General features: G+C 51.3%; 2 protein-coding genes across 2 annotated transcripts in view; one reads left to right on the top strand and one right to left on the bottom strand.

Annotated features, from left to right (window-relative positions):
• LOC119960789 (zinc finger protein 665-like) overlaps nucleotides 1-22128 on the bottom strand; it is a 136351-nt gene that overhangs the window by 69512 nt on the left and 44711 nt on the right. The window lies entirely within an intron of this gene.
• LOC119960783 (zinc finger protein 271-like) lies at nucleotides 4124-6755 on the top strand. The gene has a single exon (XM_038788389.1). It carries the CDS (start codon nucleotides 4317-4319, stop codon nucleotides 6252-6254), a length of 1938 nt encoding a protein of 645 aa, XP_038644317.1. The 5' UTR covers nucleotides 4124-4316; the 3' UTR covers nucleotides 6255-6755.

The following is a 22128-nucleotide window of genomic DNA, read 5'->3' as shown; positions in this document are numbered from 1 at the left end:
TTTATATATAGAATAACAGATACCCGGGAGTGAGTTACAGACTGGAATCTAATCGAGGGATTCGGGATGGATTATATTCTGAATAACAGATACCCGGGAGTGAGTTACAGACTGGAATCTAATCGAGGGATTCGGAATTGTTTATAGAATAACAGATACCCGGGAGTGAATTACAGACTGGAATTTAATCGAGGGTTTCGGGCTGGTTTATATATTGATTAACAAATACCCAGGAGTGAGTTACAGACTGGAATCTAATCGAGGTGTTTGGGGTGGTTTATATACCGAATAACATGTATATGGGAGAGAGTTACAGACTGTAATCTAATCGAGGTGTTCGGGATGGTTTATATATAGAATAACAGATACCCGGGAGTGAGTTACAGTCTGGAATCTAATCCAGGGGGTTCGGGGTGGTCTATATATAGAATAACAGATACCCGTGAGTGAGTTAGAGACTGGAATCTAATCGAGGGGTCCAGGGTGGTTTATATATAGAATAACAGATACCCGGGAGTGAGTTACAGACTGGAATCTAATCGAGGTGTTCGGGATGGTTTATATATAGAATAACAGATAGCCGGGAGTGAGTTACAGACTGGAATCTAATCGAGGTGTTCGGGATGGTTTATATATAGAATAACAGATACCCGGGAGTGAGTTACAGACTGTAATCTAATCGAGGGGTCCAGGGTGGTTTATATATAGAATAACAGATACCCGGGAGTGAGTTACAGACTGGAATCTAATCGATGTGTTCGGGGTGGTTTATATACAGAATAACAGATACCCGGGAGTGAGTTACAGACTGGAATCTAATCGAGGTGTTTGCGGTGGTTTATATACAGAATAACATATATATGGGAGAGTTACAGACTGGAATCTAATCGAGGTCATTGGGGTGGTTTATATACAGAATAACATATATATGGGAGAGAATTACTGACTGGAATCTAATCGAGGTGTTCGGGATGGTTTATATGTGGAATAACAGATACCCGGGAGTGAGTTACAGACTGGAATCTAATCGAGGGGTTCAGGGTGGTTTATATATAGAATAACAGATACCCGGGAGTGAGTTACAGACTGTAATTTAATCGAGGGGTTCGGTGTGCTTTATATATAGAATAACAGATACCCGGGAGTTAGTTTCACATTGGAATCTAATCGAGGGGTTCGGGGTGGTTTATATATAGAATAACAGATACCCGGGAGTGAGTTACAGACTGGAATCTAATCGAGAGTTCGAGGTGGTTTATATATCGAATAACAGATACCCGTGAGTGAGTTACAGACTGGAATCTAATCGAGGGGTTCGGGGTGGTTTATATATCGAATAACAGATACCCGGGACTGAGTTACACACTGGAATCTAATCGAGGGGTTCGGGATGGTTTATATAAAGAATAACAGATACCCGGGAGTCAGTTACAGACTGGAATTTAATCGAGGGTTTCGGGGTGGTTTATATATAGAGTAACAGATACCCGGGAGTGAGTTACAGACTGGAATCTAATCGACAGGTTCAGGGTGGTTAATATATGGAATAACAGATACCTGGGAGTGAGTTTCAGACTGGAATCTAATCGACAGGTTCGGGGTGGTTTATACATAGAATAACAGATACCTGGGAGTGAGTTACAGACTGGAATCGAATCGAGGGGTTCGGGATGGTTTATATATAACAGATACCCGGGAGTGAGTTACAGATTGGAATCTAATCGAGGATTTCAGGGTGGTTTATATATAGAATAACAGATATCCGGGAGAGAGTTACAGACTGGAATCTAATCGAGGATTTCGGGGTGGTTTATATATAGAATAACAGATAGCCGGGAGTGAGTTACAGACTGGAATCTAATCGAGGGGTTCAGGGTGGTTTATGTATAGAATAACAGATAGCCGGGAGTGAGTTACAGACTGGAATCTAATCGAGGGGTTCGGGATGGTTTATATATAGAATAACAAATACCCGGGAGTGAGTTACAGACTGGAATCTAATCGAGGGGTTCAGGGTGGTTTATATATAGAATAACAGATACTCAGGAGTGAGTTACAGACTGGAATCTAATTGAGGGGATCGGGGTGGTTTATATACAGAATAACAGATACCCGGGAGTGAGTTACAGACTGGAATCTAATTGAGGGGTTACGGGTGGTTTATATATAGAAAAACAGATACCCGGGAGTGAGTTACAGACTGGAATCTAATCGAGGGGTTCGGGATGGTTTATATACAGAATAACAGATACCCGGGAGTGAGTTACAGACTGGAATCTAATCGAGTGGTTGGGGATGGTTTATATATAGAATAACAGATACCCGGGAGTGAGTTACAGTCTGGAATCTAATCGAGGGATTCGGGCTGGATTATATTCTGAATAACAGATACCCGGGAGTGAGTTACAGACTGGAATCTAATCGAGGGATTCGGGATTGTTTATAGAATAACAGATACCCGGGAGTGAATTACAGACTGGAATCTAATCGAGGTGTTCAGGGTGGTTTATATACAGAATAACAGATACCCGGGAGTGAGTTACAGACTGGAATCTAATCGAGGTCGTTGGGGTGGTTTATATACAGAATAACATGTATATGGGAGAGAGTTACAGACTGGAATCTAATCGAGGTGTTCGGGATGGTTTATATATAGAATAATAGATACCCGGGAGTGAGTTACAGACTGGAATCTAATCGAGGGTTTCGGGGTGGTTTATATATTGAATAACAGATACCCGGGAGTGAGTTACAGACTGGAATCTAATCGAGGTGTTCGGGATGGTTTATATATAGAATAACATATACCCGGGAGAGAGTTACAGACTGGAATCTAATCGAGGGGTTCGGGGTGGTTTATATATAGAATAACAGATACCCGGGAGTGAGTTAGAGACTGGAATCTAATCGAGGTGTTCGGGATGGTTTATATATAGAATAACAGATTCCCGGGAGTGAGTTACAGACTGGAATCTAATCAAGGTGTTTGGGGTGGTTTATATACCGAATAACATATATATGGGAGAGAGTTACAGACTGGAATCTAATCGAGGTGTTCGGGATGGTTTATATATAGAATAACAGATACCCGGGAGTGAGTTGCAGACTGGAATCTAATCGAGGGATTCGGGATTGTTTATAGAATAACAGATACCCGGGAGTGAATTACAGACTGGAATCTAATCGAGGGGTTCAGGATGGTTTATATATAGAATAACAGATACCCGGGAGTGAGTTACAGACTGGAATCTAATCGAGGGGTTCGGGGTGGTTTATATATCGAATAACAGATACCCGGGAGTGAGTTACAGACTGGAATCTAATCGAGGGGTTCGGGGTGGTTTATATATAGAATAACAGATACCCGGGAGTGAGTTACAGACTGGAATCTAATCGAGGGGTTCGGGATGGTTTATATATCGAATAACAGATACCCGGGAGTGATTTACAGACTGGAATCTAATCGAGGGGTTCGGGCTGGTTTATATATAGAATCACAGATACCTGGGAGTGAGTTACAGACTGGAATCTAATCGAGGGGTTCAGGGTGGTTTATATATAGAATAACAGATACCTGGGAGTGAGTTACAGACTGGAATCTAATCGAGGGGTTCGGGGAGGTTTATATATAGAATAACAGATACCCGGGAGTGAGTTACAGACTGGAATCTAATCGAGGGGTTCGGCGTGGTTTATATATAGAATAACAGATACCCGGGAGTGAGTTACAGACTGGAATCTAATCGAGGGGTTCGGGGTGGTTTATATATAGAATAACAGATACCCGGGAGTGAGTTACAGACTGGAATCTAATCGAGGGGTTCGGGATGGTTTATATATAGAATAACAGATACCCGGGAGTGAGTTACAGACTGGAATCTAATCGAGGGGTTCGGGGTGGTTTATATATAGAATAACAGATACCCGGGAGTGAGTTACTGACTGGAATCTAATCGAGGGGTTCGGGGTGGTTTATATATAGAATAACAGATACCCGGGAGTGAGTTACAGACTGGAATCTAATCGAGGGGTTCAGGGTGGTTTATATATAGAATAACAGTTACCCGGGAGTGAGTTACAGACTGGAATCTAATCGAGGGGTTCGGGGTGGGTGTGAGGTGTTGCTGTCGAAGTTGGCGGGTCGTGCTTCACGGGGGTTTTGCTTTGGGTTTGATGTGATTGCCCAGCGGGTGGTTGTTTGGGTTAGTTTGCACCGGCACCTGTGGGACACTTCCCCAATCCTCAAAGCATGATAGAAACCTTAAGGGACTGTTGGCAATAACCGTTCTTCTTGTCCTTCGTGCAGCATTGTGAGGATGTCGCGGAGTAGCAGCAACATGGAAGGTGGATTTTCGACCAGCCCGCCAGTGCAGACGAGCGACGTGAAGGGTTCTGGAGAGCAGCTACTGGACGGACTTCCTCGCCACACCGGTAGACAGTCGGGTGATTCGCCGTCCCCGTGCGTGCTGGCTCTGCGGATCATTGGCACGTCCTCGCCAGCGAAGGAGAGCGGCTCGGGGGAGAATGCACAATGCGACGGAGACTCGGAGCCCAAGGCAGATTCACCGATCTCGGAGGCCGACTCGAAGGACGAGGCGGGCTCGCCGGGGGTGGAGGGGGGGTTTGAGTGCATTGCCGGCGAGGTGCAATGCGAGGATGAGGCGAGGTCTCCGGATTCGGAAGGGGAGGTGCAGTCGAGCGACAGCAAGGACGAGGCGGAAGAGGTAGATTGGGGGGACGGGGCTGAGGAAGGCTGCTCCCTCCAGCCCCCGGAGGGAGTGCTCCAGAGCGGGAAGACGCCATCCAGCCCCCGCTCCGAACCTGGCACCAAAGAGAAATACTTCAGCTGCTCCCTGTGTGATAAATCCTTCAGCCAGCTCTCCTGGTTCCTGGTGCACGAGCGGCTGCACCGGGATGAGAAGCTGCATTGCTGTCAGATCTGCAGCAAATCCTTCGCCCAGTCATCGGACCTCCTCAGCCACCAGCGCACCCACAGCGGTGACAAGCCCTTCCGCTGCGAGCTGTGCGATCGCTCCTTCGCCCAGTCCTCCACCCTCCTCAACCACCAGCGCATCCACACGGGCGAGAAGCCCTTCCAGTGCCAGCACTGCGATCGCACCTTCGCCCAGTCCTCCACCCTCCTGACCCACCAGCGCACCCACACGGGCGAGAAGCCCTTCCCGTGCCAGCACTGCGATCGCACCTTCGCCCAGTCCTCCGCCCTCCTCAACCACAATCGGACCCACGCCGAGGACAAGACCGAGGGCAAGGCCAAGCCGGCGGCGTCTGAGAGCCCGGCCCCGGCCAAGCGGCAGCGTGCCAGTCCGCGAGAGGCTGCCCACCGCTGCCAGGTCTGTAACGAGACCTTCAGCACCTCCTCAAAACTGCTGCTCCACCAGAGCTCGCACGCCGGAGACCGGCCGTTCCTCTGTGACGTCTGCCGGGAGGGTTTTTCCGACCCGGCAGAGCTTGCCGTGCATCGCCGCACGCACGCCGGCGATCGTCCCTACGAGTGTGACGTGTGCCACAAACGCTTTGCCTACGACTCCTCGTTGGCCATGCACCGCAGGGTGCACGCTGGCGAGCGCCCTTACCGCTGCTCCACCTGTGGCAAGTCCTTCAGCACCTCCTCCAAGTTGCTCAATCACCGGCACACCCACGCCGCCCAGCGCCCCTTCCAGTGCCCCGTCTGCCTCAAGAGTTTCAGCAACCCGTCCCACCTCGCCCGGCACCAGCGCTCCCACGACGGCGCCAAGACCTTCCCCTGCGAGGTGTGCGGCCGCTCGTTCGGCCAGGCGGTCAACCTGGCCAACCACCGCCGCACCCACGCCGGCCAGAAGCCCTTCCAGTGCCAGACCTGCGGCCGCAGCTTCAACCAGTCGTCCGACGTGCTCAAGCACCAGCGCACCCACACGGGCGAGAAGCCCTTCCAGTGCGAGCTGTGCGACCGGGCCTTCACCCAGCTCTCCACCCTCCTCAACCACCAGCGCATCCACCTGGGCGAGAAGCCGCACCGCTGCGAGGTGTGCGACCGGGCCTTCACCCAGCTCTCCACCCTCCTCAACCACCAGCGCATCCACACGGGCGAGAAGCCCTTCAAGTGCGAGACCTGCGACAAGGCCTTCACTCAGTCCTCCAGCCTCCTGAACCACCGCCGGATCCACACGGGCGAGAAGCCCTTCCAGTGTGTGCTGTGCGCAAAATCCTTCTCCACCTCCTCCTCCCTCTCCGTACACCAGCGGTCCCACGTGTAGTGACCTCTGCTCAGTCCGGGGAGGAGGCCGTGAGCCGCCGGGTGGGGTGCGTATGCGTCCGTCCGAGGGGGGCCGACGCTCTCCCCCTCCCTCTCTCTTCCCCTCTCTCCCTCCTCCTCCTCCCTCCATATCTCTCTGGTTCCTCATTAGTTCGGTTGACAGTCCCCGCCCGCTCACTTTGGCAGCTCTGCGGGAAGCTGCTTTCTCAGCCGCCCAGCAGGATGTCACAGCTGCTGCTTTGACCTTGGGTTTGGGGAGGGGCTGGGTAGGTGAAGCTCCTGCTTATGACCTGAGTAAGAAAGGGAGGGGGGGGGGGGGAAGCTGCCCTCCTCCTGCAGACCTGCCTGGGCGATGGGGTGGGGTCCAGTTACATCCCTCTCCGTCGGGTGATTGACCGAAGAGAATTTATATTTAACGCGTCCTGTTTTCCCTGCCCAGCCTTATTGGGAGGGATTGTATGGAATGGCTGCTGGTGATAAATAAAGTGATGGGGAAACAAAACCGGTCTTTCAGGGCCTCGTTTGTTGGGTTGTGTGTTTGGCCCATGGCCTCTGCATCAGGACCTCTGGGGAAAGTCCCACGCCTCTCGCCGACACCCTGGCAACATGTGCCCCCTGCTGACTGAGCCAACAGTTCCTCTTTCCTTCGCTCTGTCCGGCCCTTGCTGAATTTCTGATCGCCTCGGTTCAATCCCCTCCTCCTCCCTCTGGCTCACATACCCATCCCTCCCCTCCCACCCTCCGCCCCTCCCTCCCTCCCTCCCTCCCTCCCTCCCTCCCTCCCTCCCTCCCTCCCTCCCTCCCTCCCTCCCACCCTCCCTCCCTCCCTCCCACCCTCCCACCCTCCCACCCTCCCTCCCTCCCACCCTCCCTCCCTCCCACCCTTCCTCCCTTCCTCCCTCCCTCCCTCCCGCCCTCCCTCCCTCCCTCCCGCCCTCCCTCCCTCCCTCCCTCCCTCCCTCCCTCCCTCCGCTATCCAACTTCCTGTTGCTCGTTATGCTTTCCCTTAATTTGCTCCGTTTTAATCACCTTTGCTCAAGAGTCGCCAGGGATCTTTCTGATACCACCACAAGGTTCAAAGCCAAGTACTGATCAATGATTCGATACACCAGTTAGTAAGTTTGAAATCAATACACATTTATTATACACACAGTCAATCACTACTCCTGCATAAACTCTACTCACTAAACTACAACTGCTACTAAAAGCCTATCCTTCGCTTCGAGTGGCCCACCCGGTCAGAGGAACAATGGCCTTTGTCCGGTACCGATTCTGCTGGCTTCGAACCGGTACAGAATAGTAGCTAGGAGCGTCTATCTCGTAGCGTGCGTTGACTTGAGACTTACTTGGTTGATGCAGCTGCTAGGCAGGTCTCTCCTCGCTGAGAACCAAGAGCGAACTCAACTTGGGGACGCTATCATTATTTGGGGCCTCACGGTAGCATGGTGGTTAGCATCAATGCTTCACAGCTCCAGGGTCCCAGGTTCGATTCCCGGCTGGGTCACTGTCTGTGTGGAGTCTGCACGTCCTCCCCGTGTCTGCGTGGGTATCCTCCGGGTGCTCCGGTTTCCTCCCACAGTCCAAAGATGTGCAGGTTAGGGTGGATTGGCTATGCTAAATTGCCCGTAGTGTAAGGTTAATGGGGGGATTGTTGGGTTACGTGTATACGGGTTACGTGGGTTTAAAGTAGGGTGATCATTGCTCGGCACAACATCGAGGGCCGAAGGGCCTGTTCTGTGCTGTACTGTTCTATGTCCCCACGGGTCCCTTCTGGGCGGACCCCGGACTTGGTCCCAATTAATTGGACCATGTTCCCCATCGTTCCTATCGATTTTCTCCAATACCGGAGGTGTTCCCTGATCGTTGGGCCCTAGGTGGCCGTTGGCCTGCCTTTATTTTAGCTCCCGCTGGCGCCGGGGAGTCTGGGTCCCGTTGTTTCAATGTTTCTTTTTGTCCCTGGAGATCGCTCATTAATATGTTAACGGCTATTGCTTCCGGTTCTGTCTGGGTTCTGCAAATATTAATACACGGGAAACCTTGCACCTGCTCGTGTTCTCTGGTGTTGCCCAATTTTCCCTGCACTCCTTGCAAGTGTCCATTTTGAATCGGGACGTGTCCACCGCAGGTGGCTACACTCCTTTCTCTCCCCCCCCCCCCCCCCCCCACACACGTATAAATTTAGAGTACCCGACTCATTTCCTTTCCCCCAAATTAATGGGCAATTTAGCCGATCCCCCGAGTTGTGGGGGGGGGGTGAGAGACACGGGGAGAACGTGCAAACTGCGCACGGACAGTGACCTGTGGATGGAATCGGACACGGGTCCTCGGCGCCGTGAGGCAGCAGCGCTAATCGCCGCATCGCCCGTTGGAAACGTTTTTCCACTTGAACAAAGCCTTGGGATTGGTCAATATCTCCGCATCTGCGATAGGAGAACAGCAACACGGTTGGTTCAGGTACCAAGGGACACACCAGGAGGCCATGAGAGAGAAGCCAAATACCCTTCCCACGCAGCCAGCACTCGCCCACACACCAGAACGCAGCTCCCTCCAGCTCCAGTCCGACCAGAGGCACCAATAATACAGCGCACCCGCCTATGCCACCCCTGGGACGAGTCCGCAACCCCAGAGAGAGAAGCAGAAAAGGCAAATGCACATGGGATAGAGCTGCAGAGACAGAGGGTGACGACAGACGGCTGTTGTCGTGGCTTGGAAGCCAGTGTCCAATCAGTGACTTTTCCCCAGGGTAGAGGGGTCAATTACTCGGGGGCAGAAGAGATTTCCCAGGATGTTGCCTGGTACGGAGGGCATTAGCTACGAGGAGCGGTTAAATAAACTTGCTTTGATCTCACTGGAACGGCGGAGGTTGAGGGGCGACCTGAGGGAGGTTACAAAATTATGAGGGGCATAGACAGAGTGGACAGACACAGCGGGTACAGAGCACTCACACACACAGTGGGTACACAGCACTCACACACACACACAGCGGGTACACAGCACTCACACACACACACAGCGGGTACACAGCACTCACACACACACACAGCGGGTACACAGCACTCACAGATACACACAGCGGGTACACAGCACTCACACACACACACAGCGGGTACACAGCACTCACACACACACAGCGGGTACACAGCACACACACACACACAGCGGGTACACAGCACTCACACACACACACAGCGGGTACACAGCACTCACACACACACACAGCGGGTACACAGCACTCACACACACACACAGCGGGTACACAGCACTCACACACACACACAGCGGGTACACAGCACTCACACACACACACAGCGGGTACACAGCACTCACACACACAGCGGGTACACAGCACGCACACACACACAGCGGGTACACAGCACTCACACACACACACACAGCGGGTACACAGCACTCTGACACACACACAGCGGGTACACAGCACTCACACACACACACAGCGGGTACACAGCACTCACACACACACACACACAGCGGGTACACAGCACTCTGACACACACACAGCGGGTACATAGCACTCACACACACAGCGGGTACACAGCACTCACACACACACACAGCGGGTACACAGCACTCACACACACACACAGCGGGTACACAGCACTCACACACACACACAGCGGGTACACAGCACTCACACACACACACAGTGGGTACACAGCACTCACAGACACACACACAGCGGGTACACAGCACTCACACACACACACAGCGGGTACACAGCACTCACACACACACAGCGGGTACACAGCACTCACACACACACACAGCGGGTACACAGCACACACACACACACAGCGGGTACACAGCACTCACACACACACACAGCGGGTACACAGCACTCACACACACACACAGCGGGTACACAGCACTCACACACACACAGCTGAAATAAACAGTCCCACGGTATTTACAGTATTTATTGCAAAACCATAATCGGGCAACAAAGAAAATCAAAATACAAAATCATTCTTAACCAGAGTGCAAACCATTAAAAATCTTAAAACATCCTCATCTCGGTTTCAAATGCTTTCGCATTTAGATTACCCGAACAATTGTCTTCCAATTGAGGGGCAAATTAGCGTGGCCAATCCACCTACCCTGCAAATCTTAGGGTTCTGGGGGTCAGACCAACACAGACACGGAGAGAATCTTTTCAATAATATATATTTAGTTAATTACACATTCCCTGTCAAACACTCCCAGGACAGGTACAGCACGGGGTTAGATACAGAGTAAAGCTCCCTCTACACTGTCCCCATCAAACACTCCCAGGACAGGTACAGCACGGGGTTAGATACAGAGTAAAGCTCCCTCTACACTGTCCCCATCAAACACTCCCAGTACAGGTACAGCACGGGGTTAGATACAGAGTAAAGCTCCCTCTAAACTGTCCCCATCAAACACTCCCAGGAGAGGTACAGCACAGGGTTAGATACAGAGTAAAGCTCCCTCTACACTGGACCCATCAAACACTCCCAGGACAGGTACAGCACGGGGTTAGATACAGAGTAAAGCTCCCTCTACACTGTCCCCATCAAACACTCCCAGGACAGGTACAGCACGGGGTTAGATACAGAGTAAAGCTCCCTCTACACTGTCCCCATCAAACACTCCCAGGACAGGTACAGCACGGGGTTAGATACAGAGCAAATCTCTCTCTACACTGTCCCCATCAAACACTCCCAGGACAGGTACAGCACGGGGTTAGATACAGAGTAAAGCTCCCTCTATACTGTCCCCATCAAACACTCCCAGGACAGGTACAGCACGGGGTTAGATACAGAGTAAAGCTCCCTCTACACTGTCCCCATCAAACTATCCCAGGACAGGTACAGCACGGGGTTAGATACAGAGTAAAGCTCCCTCTACACTGTCCCCATCAAACACTCCCAGGACAGGTACAGCACGGGGTTAGATACAGAGTAAAGCTCCCTCTACACTGTCCCCATCAAACACTCCCAGGACAGGTACAGCACGGAGTTAGATACAGAGTAAAGCTCCCTCTACACTGTCCCCATCAAACACTCCCAGGACAGGTACAGCACGGGGTTAGATACAGAGTAAAGCTCCCTCTACACTGTCCCCATCAAACACTCCCAGGACAGGTACAGCACGGGGTTAGATACAGAGTAAAGCTCCCTCTACACCAGGGGTGGGCAAACTACGGCCCGCGGGCCGCATGCGGCCCGCCAAAGGTATTTCTGCGGCCCACCAAGTCATTATAAAAAAAAAAAGAATTTTTTTTTTTAAATTTATTTTTTTTTTTATTTAATTTTTTTTTAAAGTTAATGGGGGGGGCTGTTGGGTTACTTACTGGTATAGGGTGGATACGTTGACTTGAGTAGGGTGATCATTGCTCGACACAACGTCGAGGGCTGAAGGGCCTGTTCTGTGCTGTACTGTTCTATGTCTATATGAGGCGCCCAGAATCATAACCGGGTGAAGTAATTATTTTACTTAATATACTATGCGGCCCTTTGTGAATTGTGGATTTCTGAATGTGGCCCTTGCACGGAAAAGTTTGCCCACCCCTGCTCTACACTGTCCCCATCAAACTCTCCCAGGACAGGTACAGCACGGGGTTAGATACAGAGTAAAGCTCCCTCTACACTGTCCCCATCAAACACTCCCAGGACAGGTACAGCACGGGGTGAGATACAGAGTAAAGCTCCCTCTCCACTGTCCCCATCAAACACTCCCAGGACAGGGACAGCACGGGGTTAGATACAGAGTAAAGCTCCCTCTACACTGTCTCCATGAAACACTCCCAGGACAGGTACAGCACGGGGTTAGATACAGAGTAAAGCTCCCTCTACACTGTCCCCATCAAACACTCCCAGGACAGGTACAGCACGGGGTTAGATACAGAGTAAAGCTCCCTCTCCACTGTCCCCATCAAACACTCCCAGGACAGGGACAGCACGGGGTTAGATACAGAGTAAAGCTCCCTCTACACTGTCTCCATCAAACACTCCCAGGATAGGTACAGCACGGGGTTAGATACAGAGCAAATCTCTCTCTACACTGTCCACATCAAACACTATCAGGACAGGTACCGCACGGGGTTAGATACAGAGCAAATCTCTCTCTACACTGTCCACATCAAACACTCCCAGGACAGGTACAGCACGGGGTTAGATACAGAGTAAAGCTCCCTCTACACTATCCCCATCAAACACTCCCAGGACAGGTACAGCACAGGTTAGATACAGAGTAAAGCTCCCTCTACACTGTCCCCATCAAACACTCCCAACACAGGAACAGCACGGGGTTAGATACAGAGTAAAGCTCTCTCTACGCTGTCCCCATCAAACACTCCCAGGACAGGTACAGCACGGGGTTAGATACAGAGTAAAGCTCCCTCTACACTGTCCCCATCAAACACTCCCAACAGAGGTACAGCACAGGTTAGATACAGAGTAAAGCTACCTCTACACTGTCCCCATCAAACACTCCCAGGACAGGTACAGCACGGGGTTAGATACAAAGCAAATCTCTCTCTACACTGTCCCCATCAAACACTCCCAGGACAGGTACAGAGTAAAGCTCCCTCTACATTGTCCCCATCAAACCCTCCCAGGACAGGTACAGCACGGGGTTAGATACAGAGTAAAGCTCCATCGACACTGGCCCCATCAAACACTCCCAACACAGGTACAAAACGGAGAAAGATACAGAGTAAAGCTCCCTCTACACTGTCCCCGTCAAACACTCCCAGGACAGGTACAGCACGGGGTTAGATACAGAGCAAATCTCTCTCTACACTGTCCCCATCAAACACTCCCAGGACAGGTACAGCACGGGGTTAGATACAGAGTAAAGCTCCCTCTACACTGTCCCCATCAAACACTCCCAGCACAGGTACAGCACGGGGTTCGATACAGAGTAAAGCTCCCTCCACACTGTCCCCATCAAACACTCCCAGGACAGGTACAGCACGGGGTTAGATACAGAGTAAAGCTCCCTCTACACTGTCCCCATCAAACACTCCCAGCACAGGTACAGCACGGGGTTCGATACAGAGTAAAGCTCCCTCTACACTGGACCCATCAAACACACCCAGGACAGGTACAGAGTAAAGCTCCCTCTACACTGTCCCCATCAAACACTCCCAACACAGGAACAGCACGGGGTTAGATACAGAGTAAAGCTCCCTCTACACTGTCCCCATCAAACACTCCCAGGACAGGTACAGCTCGGGGTTAGATACAGAGTAAAGCTCCCTCTACACTGTCCCCATCAAACACTCCCAGGACAGGTACAGCACGGGGTTAGATACAGAGTAAAGCTCCCTCTACACTGTCCCCATCAAACACTCCCAGGACAGGTACAGCACGGGGTTAGATACAGAGTAAAGCTCCCTCTACACTGTCCCCATCAAATACTCCCAGGACATGGGCAGCACGGGGTTAGATACAGAGTAAAGCTCCCTCTACACTGTCCCCATCAAACACTCCCAACACAGGTACAGCACGGGGTTAGATACAGAGTAAAGCTCCCTCTACACTGTCCCCATCAAACACTCCCTGGACAGGTACAGCACAGATTAGATAAAGAGTAAAGCTTCCTCTACACTGGACCCATCAAACACTCCCAGGACAGGTGCAGAGTAAAGCTCCCTCTACACTGTCCCCATCAAACACTCCCAACACAGGAACAGCACGGGGTTAGATACAGAGCAAAGCTCCCTCTACACTGTCCCCATCAAACACTCCCAGTACAGGTACAGCACGGGGTTAGATACAGAGTGAAGCTCCCTCTACACTGTCCCCATCAAACACTCCCAGGACAGGTACAGCACGGGGTTAGATACAGAGCAAAGCTCCCTCTACACTGTCCCCATCAAACACTCCCAGTACAGGTACAGCACGGGGTTAGATACAGAGTGAAGCTCCCTCTACACTGTCCCCATCAAACACTCCCAGGACAGGTACAGCACGGGGTTAGATACAGAGTAAAGCTCCCTCTACACTGTACCCATCAAACACTCCCAGGACAGGTACAGAGTAAAGCTCCCTCTACATTGTCCCCATCAAACCCTACAAGGACAGGTACAGCACGGCGTTAGATACAGAGTAAAGCTCCATCGACACTGTCCCCATCAAACACTCCCAACACAGGTACAGCACGGGGTTAGATACAGAGTAAAGCTCCCTCTACACTGTCCCGATCAAACACTCCCAGGACAGATACAGCACGGGGTTAGATACAGAGTAAAGCTCCCTCTACACTGTCCCCATCAAACACTCCCAGGACAGGTACAGCACGGGGTTAGATACAAAGCAAATCTCTCTCTACACTGTCCCCATCAAACACTCCCAGGACAGATACAGCACGGGGTTAGATACAGAGTAAAGCTCCCTCTACACTGTCCCCATCAAACACTCCCAGGACAGGTACAGCACGGGGTTAGATACAAAGCAAATCTCTCTCTACACTGTCCCCATCAAACACTCCCAGGACAGATACAGCACGGGGTTAGATACAGAGTAAAGCTCCCTCTACACTGTCCCCATCAAACACTCGCAGGACAGGTACAGCACGGGGTCAGATACAAAGCAAATCTCTCTCTACACTGTCCCCATTAAACACTCCCAGGACAGATACAGCACGGGGTTAGATACAGAGTAAAGCTCCCTCTACACTGTACCCATCAAACACTCCCAGGACAGGTACAGCATGGGGTTAGATACAGAGTAAAGCTCCCTCTGCACTGTCCCCATCAAACACTATCAGGACAGGTACAGCACGGGGTTAGATACAGAGCAAATCTCTCACTACACTGTCCACATCAAACACTCCCAGGAGAGGGTCAGCACAGGGTTAGATACAGAGTAAAGCTCCCTCTACACTATCCCCATCAAACACTCCCAGGACAGGTACAGCACGTGGTTAGATACAGTGTAAAGCTCCCTCTGCACTGTCCCCATCAAACAGTCCCAGGACAGGTACAGCACGGGGTAAGATACAGAGTAAAGCTCCCTCTACACTGTCCCCATCAAACACTCCCAGGACAGGTACAGCACGGGATTAGATACAGAGTAAATCTCCCTCGACTGTCCCCATCAAACACACCCAACACAGGTACAGCACGGGGTTAGATACAGAGTAAAGCTCCCTCTACACTGTCCCCATCAAACACTCCCAGGACAGGTACAGCACAGGTTAGATACAGAGTAAAGCTCCCTCTACACTGTACCCATCAAACACTCCCAGGACAGGTACAGAGTAAAGCTCCCTCTACACTGTCCCCATCAAACACTCCCAGGACAGGTACAGCACAGGTTAGATACAGAGTAAAGCTACCTCTACACTGTCCCCATCAAACACTCCCAGGACAGGTACAGCACAGGTTAGATACAGAGTAAAGCTCCCTCTACACTGTACCCATCAAACACTCCCAGGACAGGTACAGAGTAAAGCTCCCTCTACATTGTCCCCATCAAACACTCCCAGGACAGGTACAGCACGGCGTTAGATACAGAGTAAAGCTCCATCGACACTGTCCCCATCAAACACTCCCAACACAGGTACAGCACGGGGTTAGATATAGAGTAAAGCTCCCTCTACACTGTCCCCATCAAACACTCCCAGGACAGGCACAACACGGGGTTAGATACAGAGTAAAGCTCCATCGACACTGTCCCCATCAAACACTCCCAGGACAGGTACAGCACGGGGTTAGATACAGAGTAAAGCTCCCTCTACACTGTCCCCATCAAACACCCACAGGACAGGGACAGCACGGGGTTAGATACAGAGCAAATCTCTCTCTACACTGTCCCCATCAAACACTCCCAGGACAGGTACAGCACGGGGTTGGATACAGAGTAAAGCTCCATCGACACTGTCCCCATCAAACACTCCCAGGACAGGTACAGCACGGGGTTAGATACAGAGTAAAGCTCCCTCTACACTGTCCCCATCAAACACTCCCAGGACAGGTACAGCACGGGGTTAGATACAGAGCAAATCTCTCTCTACACTGTCCCCATCAAACACTCCCAGGACAGGTACAGAGTAAAGCTCCCTCTATACTGTCCCCATCAAACACTCCCAGGACAGGTACAGCATGGGGTTAGATACAGAGTAAAGCTCCCTCTACACTGTCCCCATCAAACACTCCCAGGACAGGTACAGCACGGGGTTAGATAAAGAGTAAAGCTCCCTCTACACTGTCCCCATCAAATACTCCCAGGACAGGTACAGCATGGGGTTAGATACAGAGTAAAGCTCCCTCTACACTGGCCCCATCAAACACTCCCAGGACAGGTACAGCACGGGGTTAGATACAGAGTAAAGCTCCCTCTACACTGTCCCCATCAAACACTCCCAGGACAGGTACAGCACTGGGTTAGATACAGAGTAAAGCTCCTTCTACACTGTCCCCATCAAACACTCCCAGGACAGGGTCAGCACGGGGTTAGATACAGAGTAAAGCTCCCTCTACACTGTCCCCATCAAACACTCCCAGGACAGGTACAGCACGGGTTAGATACAGAGTAAAGCTCCCTCTACGCTGTCCCCATCAAACACTCCCAGGACAGGTACAGCACGGGGTTAGATACAGAGTAAAGCTCCCTCTACACCAGGGGTGGGCAAACTTTTCCGTGCAAGGGCCACATTCAGAAATTCACAATTCACAAAGGGCCACATAGTATATTAAGTAAAATAATTACTTCACCCGGTTATGATTCTGGGCGCCTCATATAGACATAGAACAGTGCAGCACAGAACAGGCCCTTCGGCCCTCGACGTTGTGCCGAGCAATGATCATCCTACTCAAGTCAACGTATCCACCCTATACCAGTAAGTAACCCAACAGCCCCCCCCATTAACCTTAAAAAAAAATTTAAAAAAAAAAAAAAAAAAAAAAATTTTTTAAATTTTTTTTTAATGACTTGGAGGGCCGCAGAAATACCTTTGGCGGGCCGCATGCGGCCCGCGGGCCGTAGTTTGCCCACCCCTGCTCTACACTGTCCCCATCAAACACTCCCAGGAGAGGTACAGCACGGGGTTAGATACAGAGTAAAGCTCCCTCTACACTGTCCCCATCAAACACTCCCAGGACAGGTACAGCACGGGGTTAGATACAGAGTAAAGCTCCCTCTACACTGTCCCCATCAAACACTCCCAGGATAGGTACAGCACGGGGTTAGATACAGAGTAAAGCTCCCTCTACACTGTGCCCATCAAACACTCCCAGGACAGGTACAGCACGGGGTTAGATACAGAGTAAAGCTCCCTCTACACTGTCCCCATCAAACACTCCCAGGACAGGTACAGCACGGGGTTAGATACAGAGTAAAGCTCCCTCTACACTGTCCCAATCAAACACTCCCAGGACAGGTACAGCACGGGGTTAGATACAGAGTAAAGCTCCCTCTACACTGTCCCCATCAAACTCTCCCAGGACAGGTACAGCACGGGGTTAGATACAGAGTAAAGCTACCTCTACACTGTCCCCATCAAACACTCCCAGGACAGGTACAGCACGTGGTTAGATACAGAGTAAAGCTCCCTCTACACTGTACCCATCAAACACTCCCAGGACAGGTACAGCACGGGGTTAGATACAGAGTAAAGCTCCCTCTACACTGTCCCCATCAAACACTCCTAACACAGGAACAGCACGGGGTTAGATACAGAGTAAAGCTCCCTCTACACTGTACCCATCAAACACTCCCAGGACAGGTACAGAGTAAAGCTCCCTCTACATTGTCCCCATCAAACCCTCCCAGGACAGGTACAGCACGGGGTTAGATACAGAGTAAAGCTCCCTCTACACTGCCCCCCATCAAACTCTCCCAGGACAGGTACAGCACGGGGTTAGATACAGAGTAAAGCTCCATCGACACTGTCCCCATCAAACACTCCCAACACAGGTACAGCACGGGGTTAGATACAGAGTAAATCTCTCTCCACACTGTCCCCATCAAACACCCCCAGGACAGGTACACAGTAAAGCTCCCTCTACATTGTCCCCATCAAACCCTCCCAGGACAGGTACAGCACGGGGTTAGATACAGAGTAAAGCTCCCTCTACACTGCCCCCCATCAAACTCTCCCAGGACAGGTACAGCACGGGGTTAGATACAGAGTAAAGCTCCCTCTACACTGTCCCCATCAAACACTCCCAGGACAGGTACAGCACGGGGTTAGATACAGAGTAAAGCTCCCTCTACACTGTCCCCATCAAACACTCCCAGGACAGGTACAGCACGGGGTTAGATACAGAGTAAAGCTCCCTCTACACTGTCCCCATCAAACACTCCCAGGACAGGTACAGCTCGGGGTTAGATACAGAGTAAAGCTCCCTCTACACTGTCCCCATCAAACACTCACAGGACAGGGACAGCACGGGGTTAGATACAGAGCAAATCTCTCTCTACACTGTCCCCATCAAACACTCCCAGGACAGGTACAGCACGGGGTTAAATACAGAGTAAAGCTCCATCGACACTGTCCCCATCAAACACTCCCAGGACAGGTACAGCACGGGGTTAGATACAGAGCAAATCTCTCTCTACACTGTCCCCATCAAACACTCCCAGGACAGGTACAGCATGGGGTTAGATACAGAGTAAAGCTCCCTCTACACTGTCCCCATCAAACACTCCCAGGACAGGTACAGCACGGGGTTAGATACAGAGTAAAGCTCCCTCTACACTGTCCCCATCAAACACTACCAGGACAGGTACAGCACGGGGTTAGATAAAGAGTAAAGCTCCCTCTACACAGTCCCCATCAAACACTACCAGGACAGGTACAGCACGGGGTTAGATACAGAGTAAAGCTACCTCTACACTGTCCCCATCAAACTCTCCCAGGACAGGTACAGCACGGGGTTAGATACAGAGTAAAGCTACCTCTACACTGTCCCCATCAAACACTCCCAGGACAGGTACAGAGTAAAGCTCACTCTACATTGTCCCCAACAAACCCTCCCAGGACAGGTACAGCACGGGGTTAGATACAGAGTAAAGCTCCATCGACACTGTCCCCATCAAACACTCCCAACACAGGTACAGCACGGAGAAAGATACAGAGTAAAGCTCCCTCTACACTGTCCCCATCAAACACTCCCAGGACAGGTACAGCACGGGGTTAGATACAGAGCAAATCTCTATCTACACTGTCCCCATCAAACACTCCCAGGACAGGTACAGCACGGGGTTAGATACAGAGTAAAGCTCCCTCTACACTGTCCCCATCAAACACTCCCTGGACAGGTACAGCACGGGGTTAGCTACAGAGTAAAGCTCCCTCTACACTGTCCCAATCAAACACTCCCAGGACAGGTACAGCACGTGGTTAGCTGCAGAATAAAGCTCCCTCTACACTGTCCCCATCAAACACTCCCAGGACAGGTACAGCACGGGGTTAGATACAGAGTAAAGCTCCCTCTACACTGTCCCCATCAAACACTCCCAGGACAGGTACAGCACGCAGTTAGATACAGAGTAAGCTCCCTCTACACTATCCCCATCAAACACTCCCAGGACAGGTACAGCATGTGGTTAGATACAGAGTAAAGCTCCCTCGATACTGTACCCAACAAACACTCCCAGGACATGTACAGCACGGGGTTAGATACAGAGTAAAGCTCCCTCTACACTGTCCCCATCAAACACTCCCAGGACAGGTACAGCACGGGGTTAGATACAGAGTAAAGCTCCCTCTACACTGTCCCCATCAAACACTCCCAGGACAGGTACAGCACGGGGTTAGATACAGAGTAAAGCTCCCTCTACACTGTCCCCATTAAACACTCCCAGGACAGGTACAGCACGGGGTTAGATACAGAGTAAAGCTCCCTCTACACTGTCATCATCAAACACTCCCAGGACAGGTACAGCACGGGGTTCGATACAGAGGAAAGCTTCCTCTACATTGTACCCATCAAACCCTCCCAGGTCAGATCCAGCACGGCGTTAGATACAGAGTAAAGCTCCCTCTACACTGTCCCCATCAAACACCCAGGACAGGGACAGCAACTACTTAGATACAGAGTAAAGCTCCCTCTACACTGTCCCCATCAAACACTCCCAGCACAGGTACAGCACGGGGTTAGATACAGAGTAAAGCTCCCTCTGCACTGTCCCCATCAAACACTCCCAGGACAGGTACAGCACGGCGTTAGATACAGAGTAAAGCTCCCTCTACACTGTCCCCCATCAAACACTCCCAGGACAGGTGCAGCACGGGGTTAGATACAGAGTAAAGTTCCCTCTACACTGTCCCCATCAAACACTCCCAGGACAGGTACAGCACGGGGTTAGATACAGAGTAAAGCTCCCTCTACACTGTCCCCATCAAACACTCCCAGGACAGGTACAGCACGGGATTAGATACAGAGTAAAGCTCCCTTTGCACTGTCCCCATCAAACACTCCCAGGACAGGTACAGCACAGGGTTAGATACAGAGTAAAGCTCCCTCTACACTGTCCCCATCAAACACCCAGGACAAGTACAGCACGGGGTTAGTTACAGAGTAAATCTCCCTCTACACTGTCCCCATCAAACACTCCCAGGACAGGTACAGCACGGGGTTAGATACAGAGTAAAGCTCACTCTACATTATCCCCATCAAACACTCCCAGGACAGGTACAGCACGGGGTTAGATACAGAGTAAAGCTCCCTCTGCACTGTCCCCATCAAACACTCCCAGGACAGGTACAGCACGGGGTTAGATACAGAGTAAAGCTCCCTCTACACTGTCCCCATCAAACACTCCCAGGACAGGGACAGCACGGGGTTAGAAAGAGTAAAGCTCCCTCCACACTGTCCCCATCAAACACCCCCAGGACAGGTACAGCACGGGGTTAGATACAGAGTAAAGCTCCCTCTACACTGTCCCCATCAAACACTCCCAGGACAGGTACAGCACGGGATTAGATACAGAGTAAAGCTCCCTTTGCACTGTCCCCATCAAACACTCCCAGGACAGGTACAGCACAGGGTTAGATACAGAGTAAAGCTCCCTCTACACTGTCCCCATCAAACACTCCCAGGACAGGGACAGCACGGGGTTAGATACAGAGTAAAGCTCACTCTACACTATCCCCATCAAACACTCCCAGGACAGGTACAGCACGGGGTTCGATACAGAGTAAAGCTCCCTCTACACTGTCCCCATCAAACACTCCCAGGACAGGTACAGCACGGGGTTAGATAGAGCAAATCTCTCTCTACACTGTCCCCATCAAACACTCCCAGGACAGGTACAGCACGGGGTTAGATACAGAGTAAAGCTCCCTCAACACTGTCCCCTCAAACACTCCCAGCACAGGTACAGCACGGGGTTAGATACAGAGTAAAGCTCACTCTACATTATCCCCATCAAACACTCCCAGGACAGGTACAGCACGGGGTTAGATACAGAGTAAAGCTCCCTCTGCACTGTCCCCATCAAACACTCCCAGGACAGGTACAGCACGGGGTTAGATACAGAGTAAAGCTCCATCGACACTGTCCCCATCAAACACTCCCAACACAGGTACAGCACGGAGAAAGATACAGAGTAAAGCTCCCTCTACACTGTCCCCATCAAACACTCCCAGGACAGGTACAGCACGGGGTTAGATACAGAGCAAATCTCTATCTACACTGTCCCCATCAAACACTCCCAGGACAGGTACAGCACGGGGTTAGATACAGAGTAAAGCTCCCTCTACACTGTCCCCATCAAACACTCCCTGGACAGGTACAGCACGGGGTTAGCTACAGAGTAAAGCTCCCTCTACACTGTCCCAATCAAACACTCCCAGGACAGGTACAGCACGTGGTTAGCTGCAGAATAAAGCTCCCTCTACACTGTCCCCATCAAACACTCCCAGGACAGGTACAGCACGGG

This window comes from Scyliorhinus canicula, unplaced genomic scaffold, assembly GCF_902713615.1.
Source record: "Scyliorhinus canicula unplaced genomic scaffold, sScyCan1.1, whole genome shotgun sequence".
Taxonomy (NCBI): Eukaryota; Metazoa; Chordata; class Chondrichthyes; order Carcharhiniformes; family Scyliorhinidae; genus Scyliorhinus; species Scyliorhinus canicula.
This window is presented reverse-complemented; position numbering and strand designations above follow the sequence as displayed.

Bases quoted from the DNA above. Each gene is read 5' to 3' on its own strand.
- LOC119960783 (XM_038788389.1), top strand. From the start codon at position 4,317: ATGTCGCGGAGTAGCAGCAACATGGAAGGTGGATTTTCGACCAGCCCG.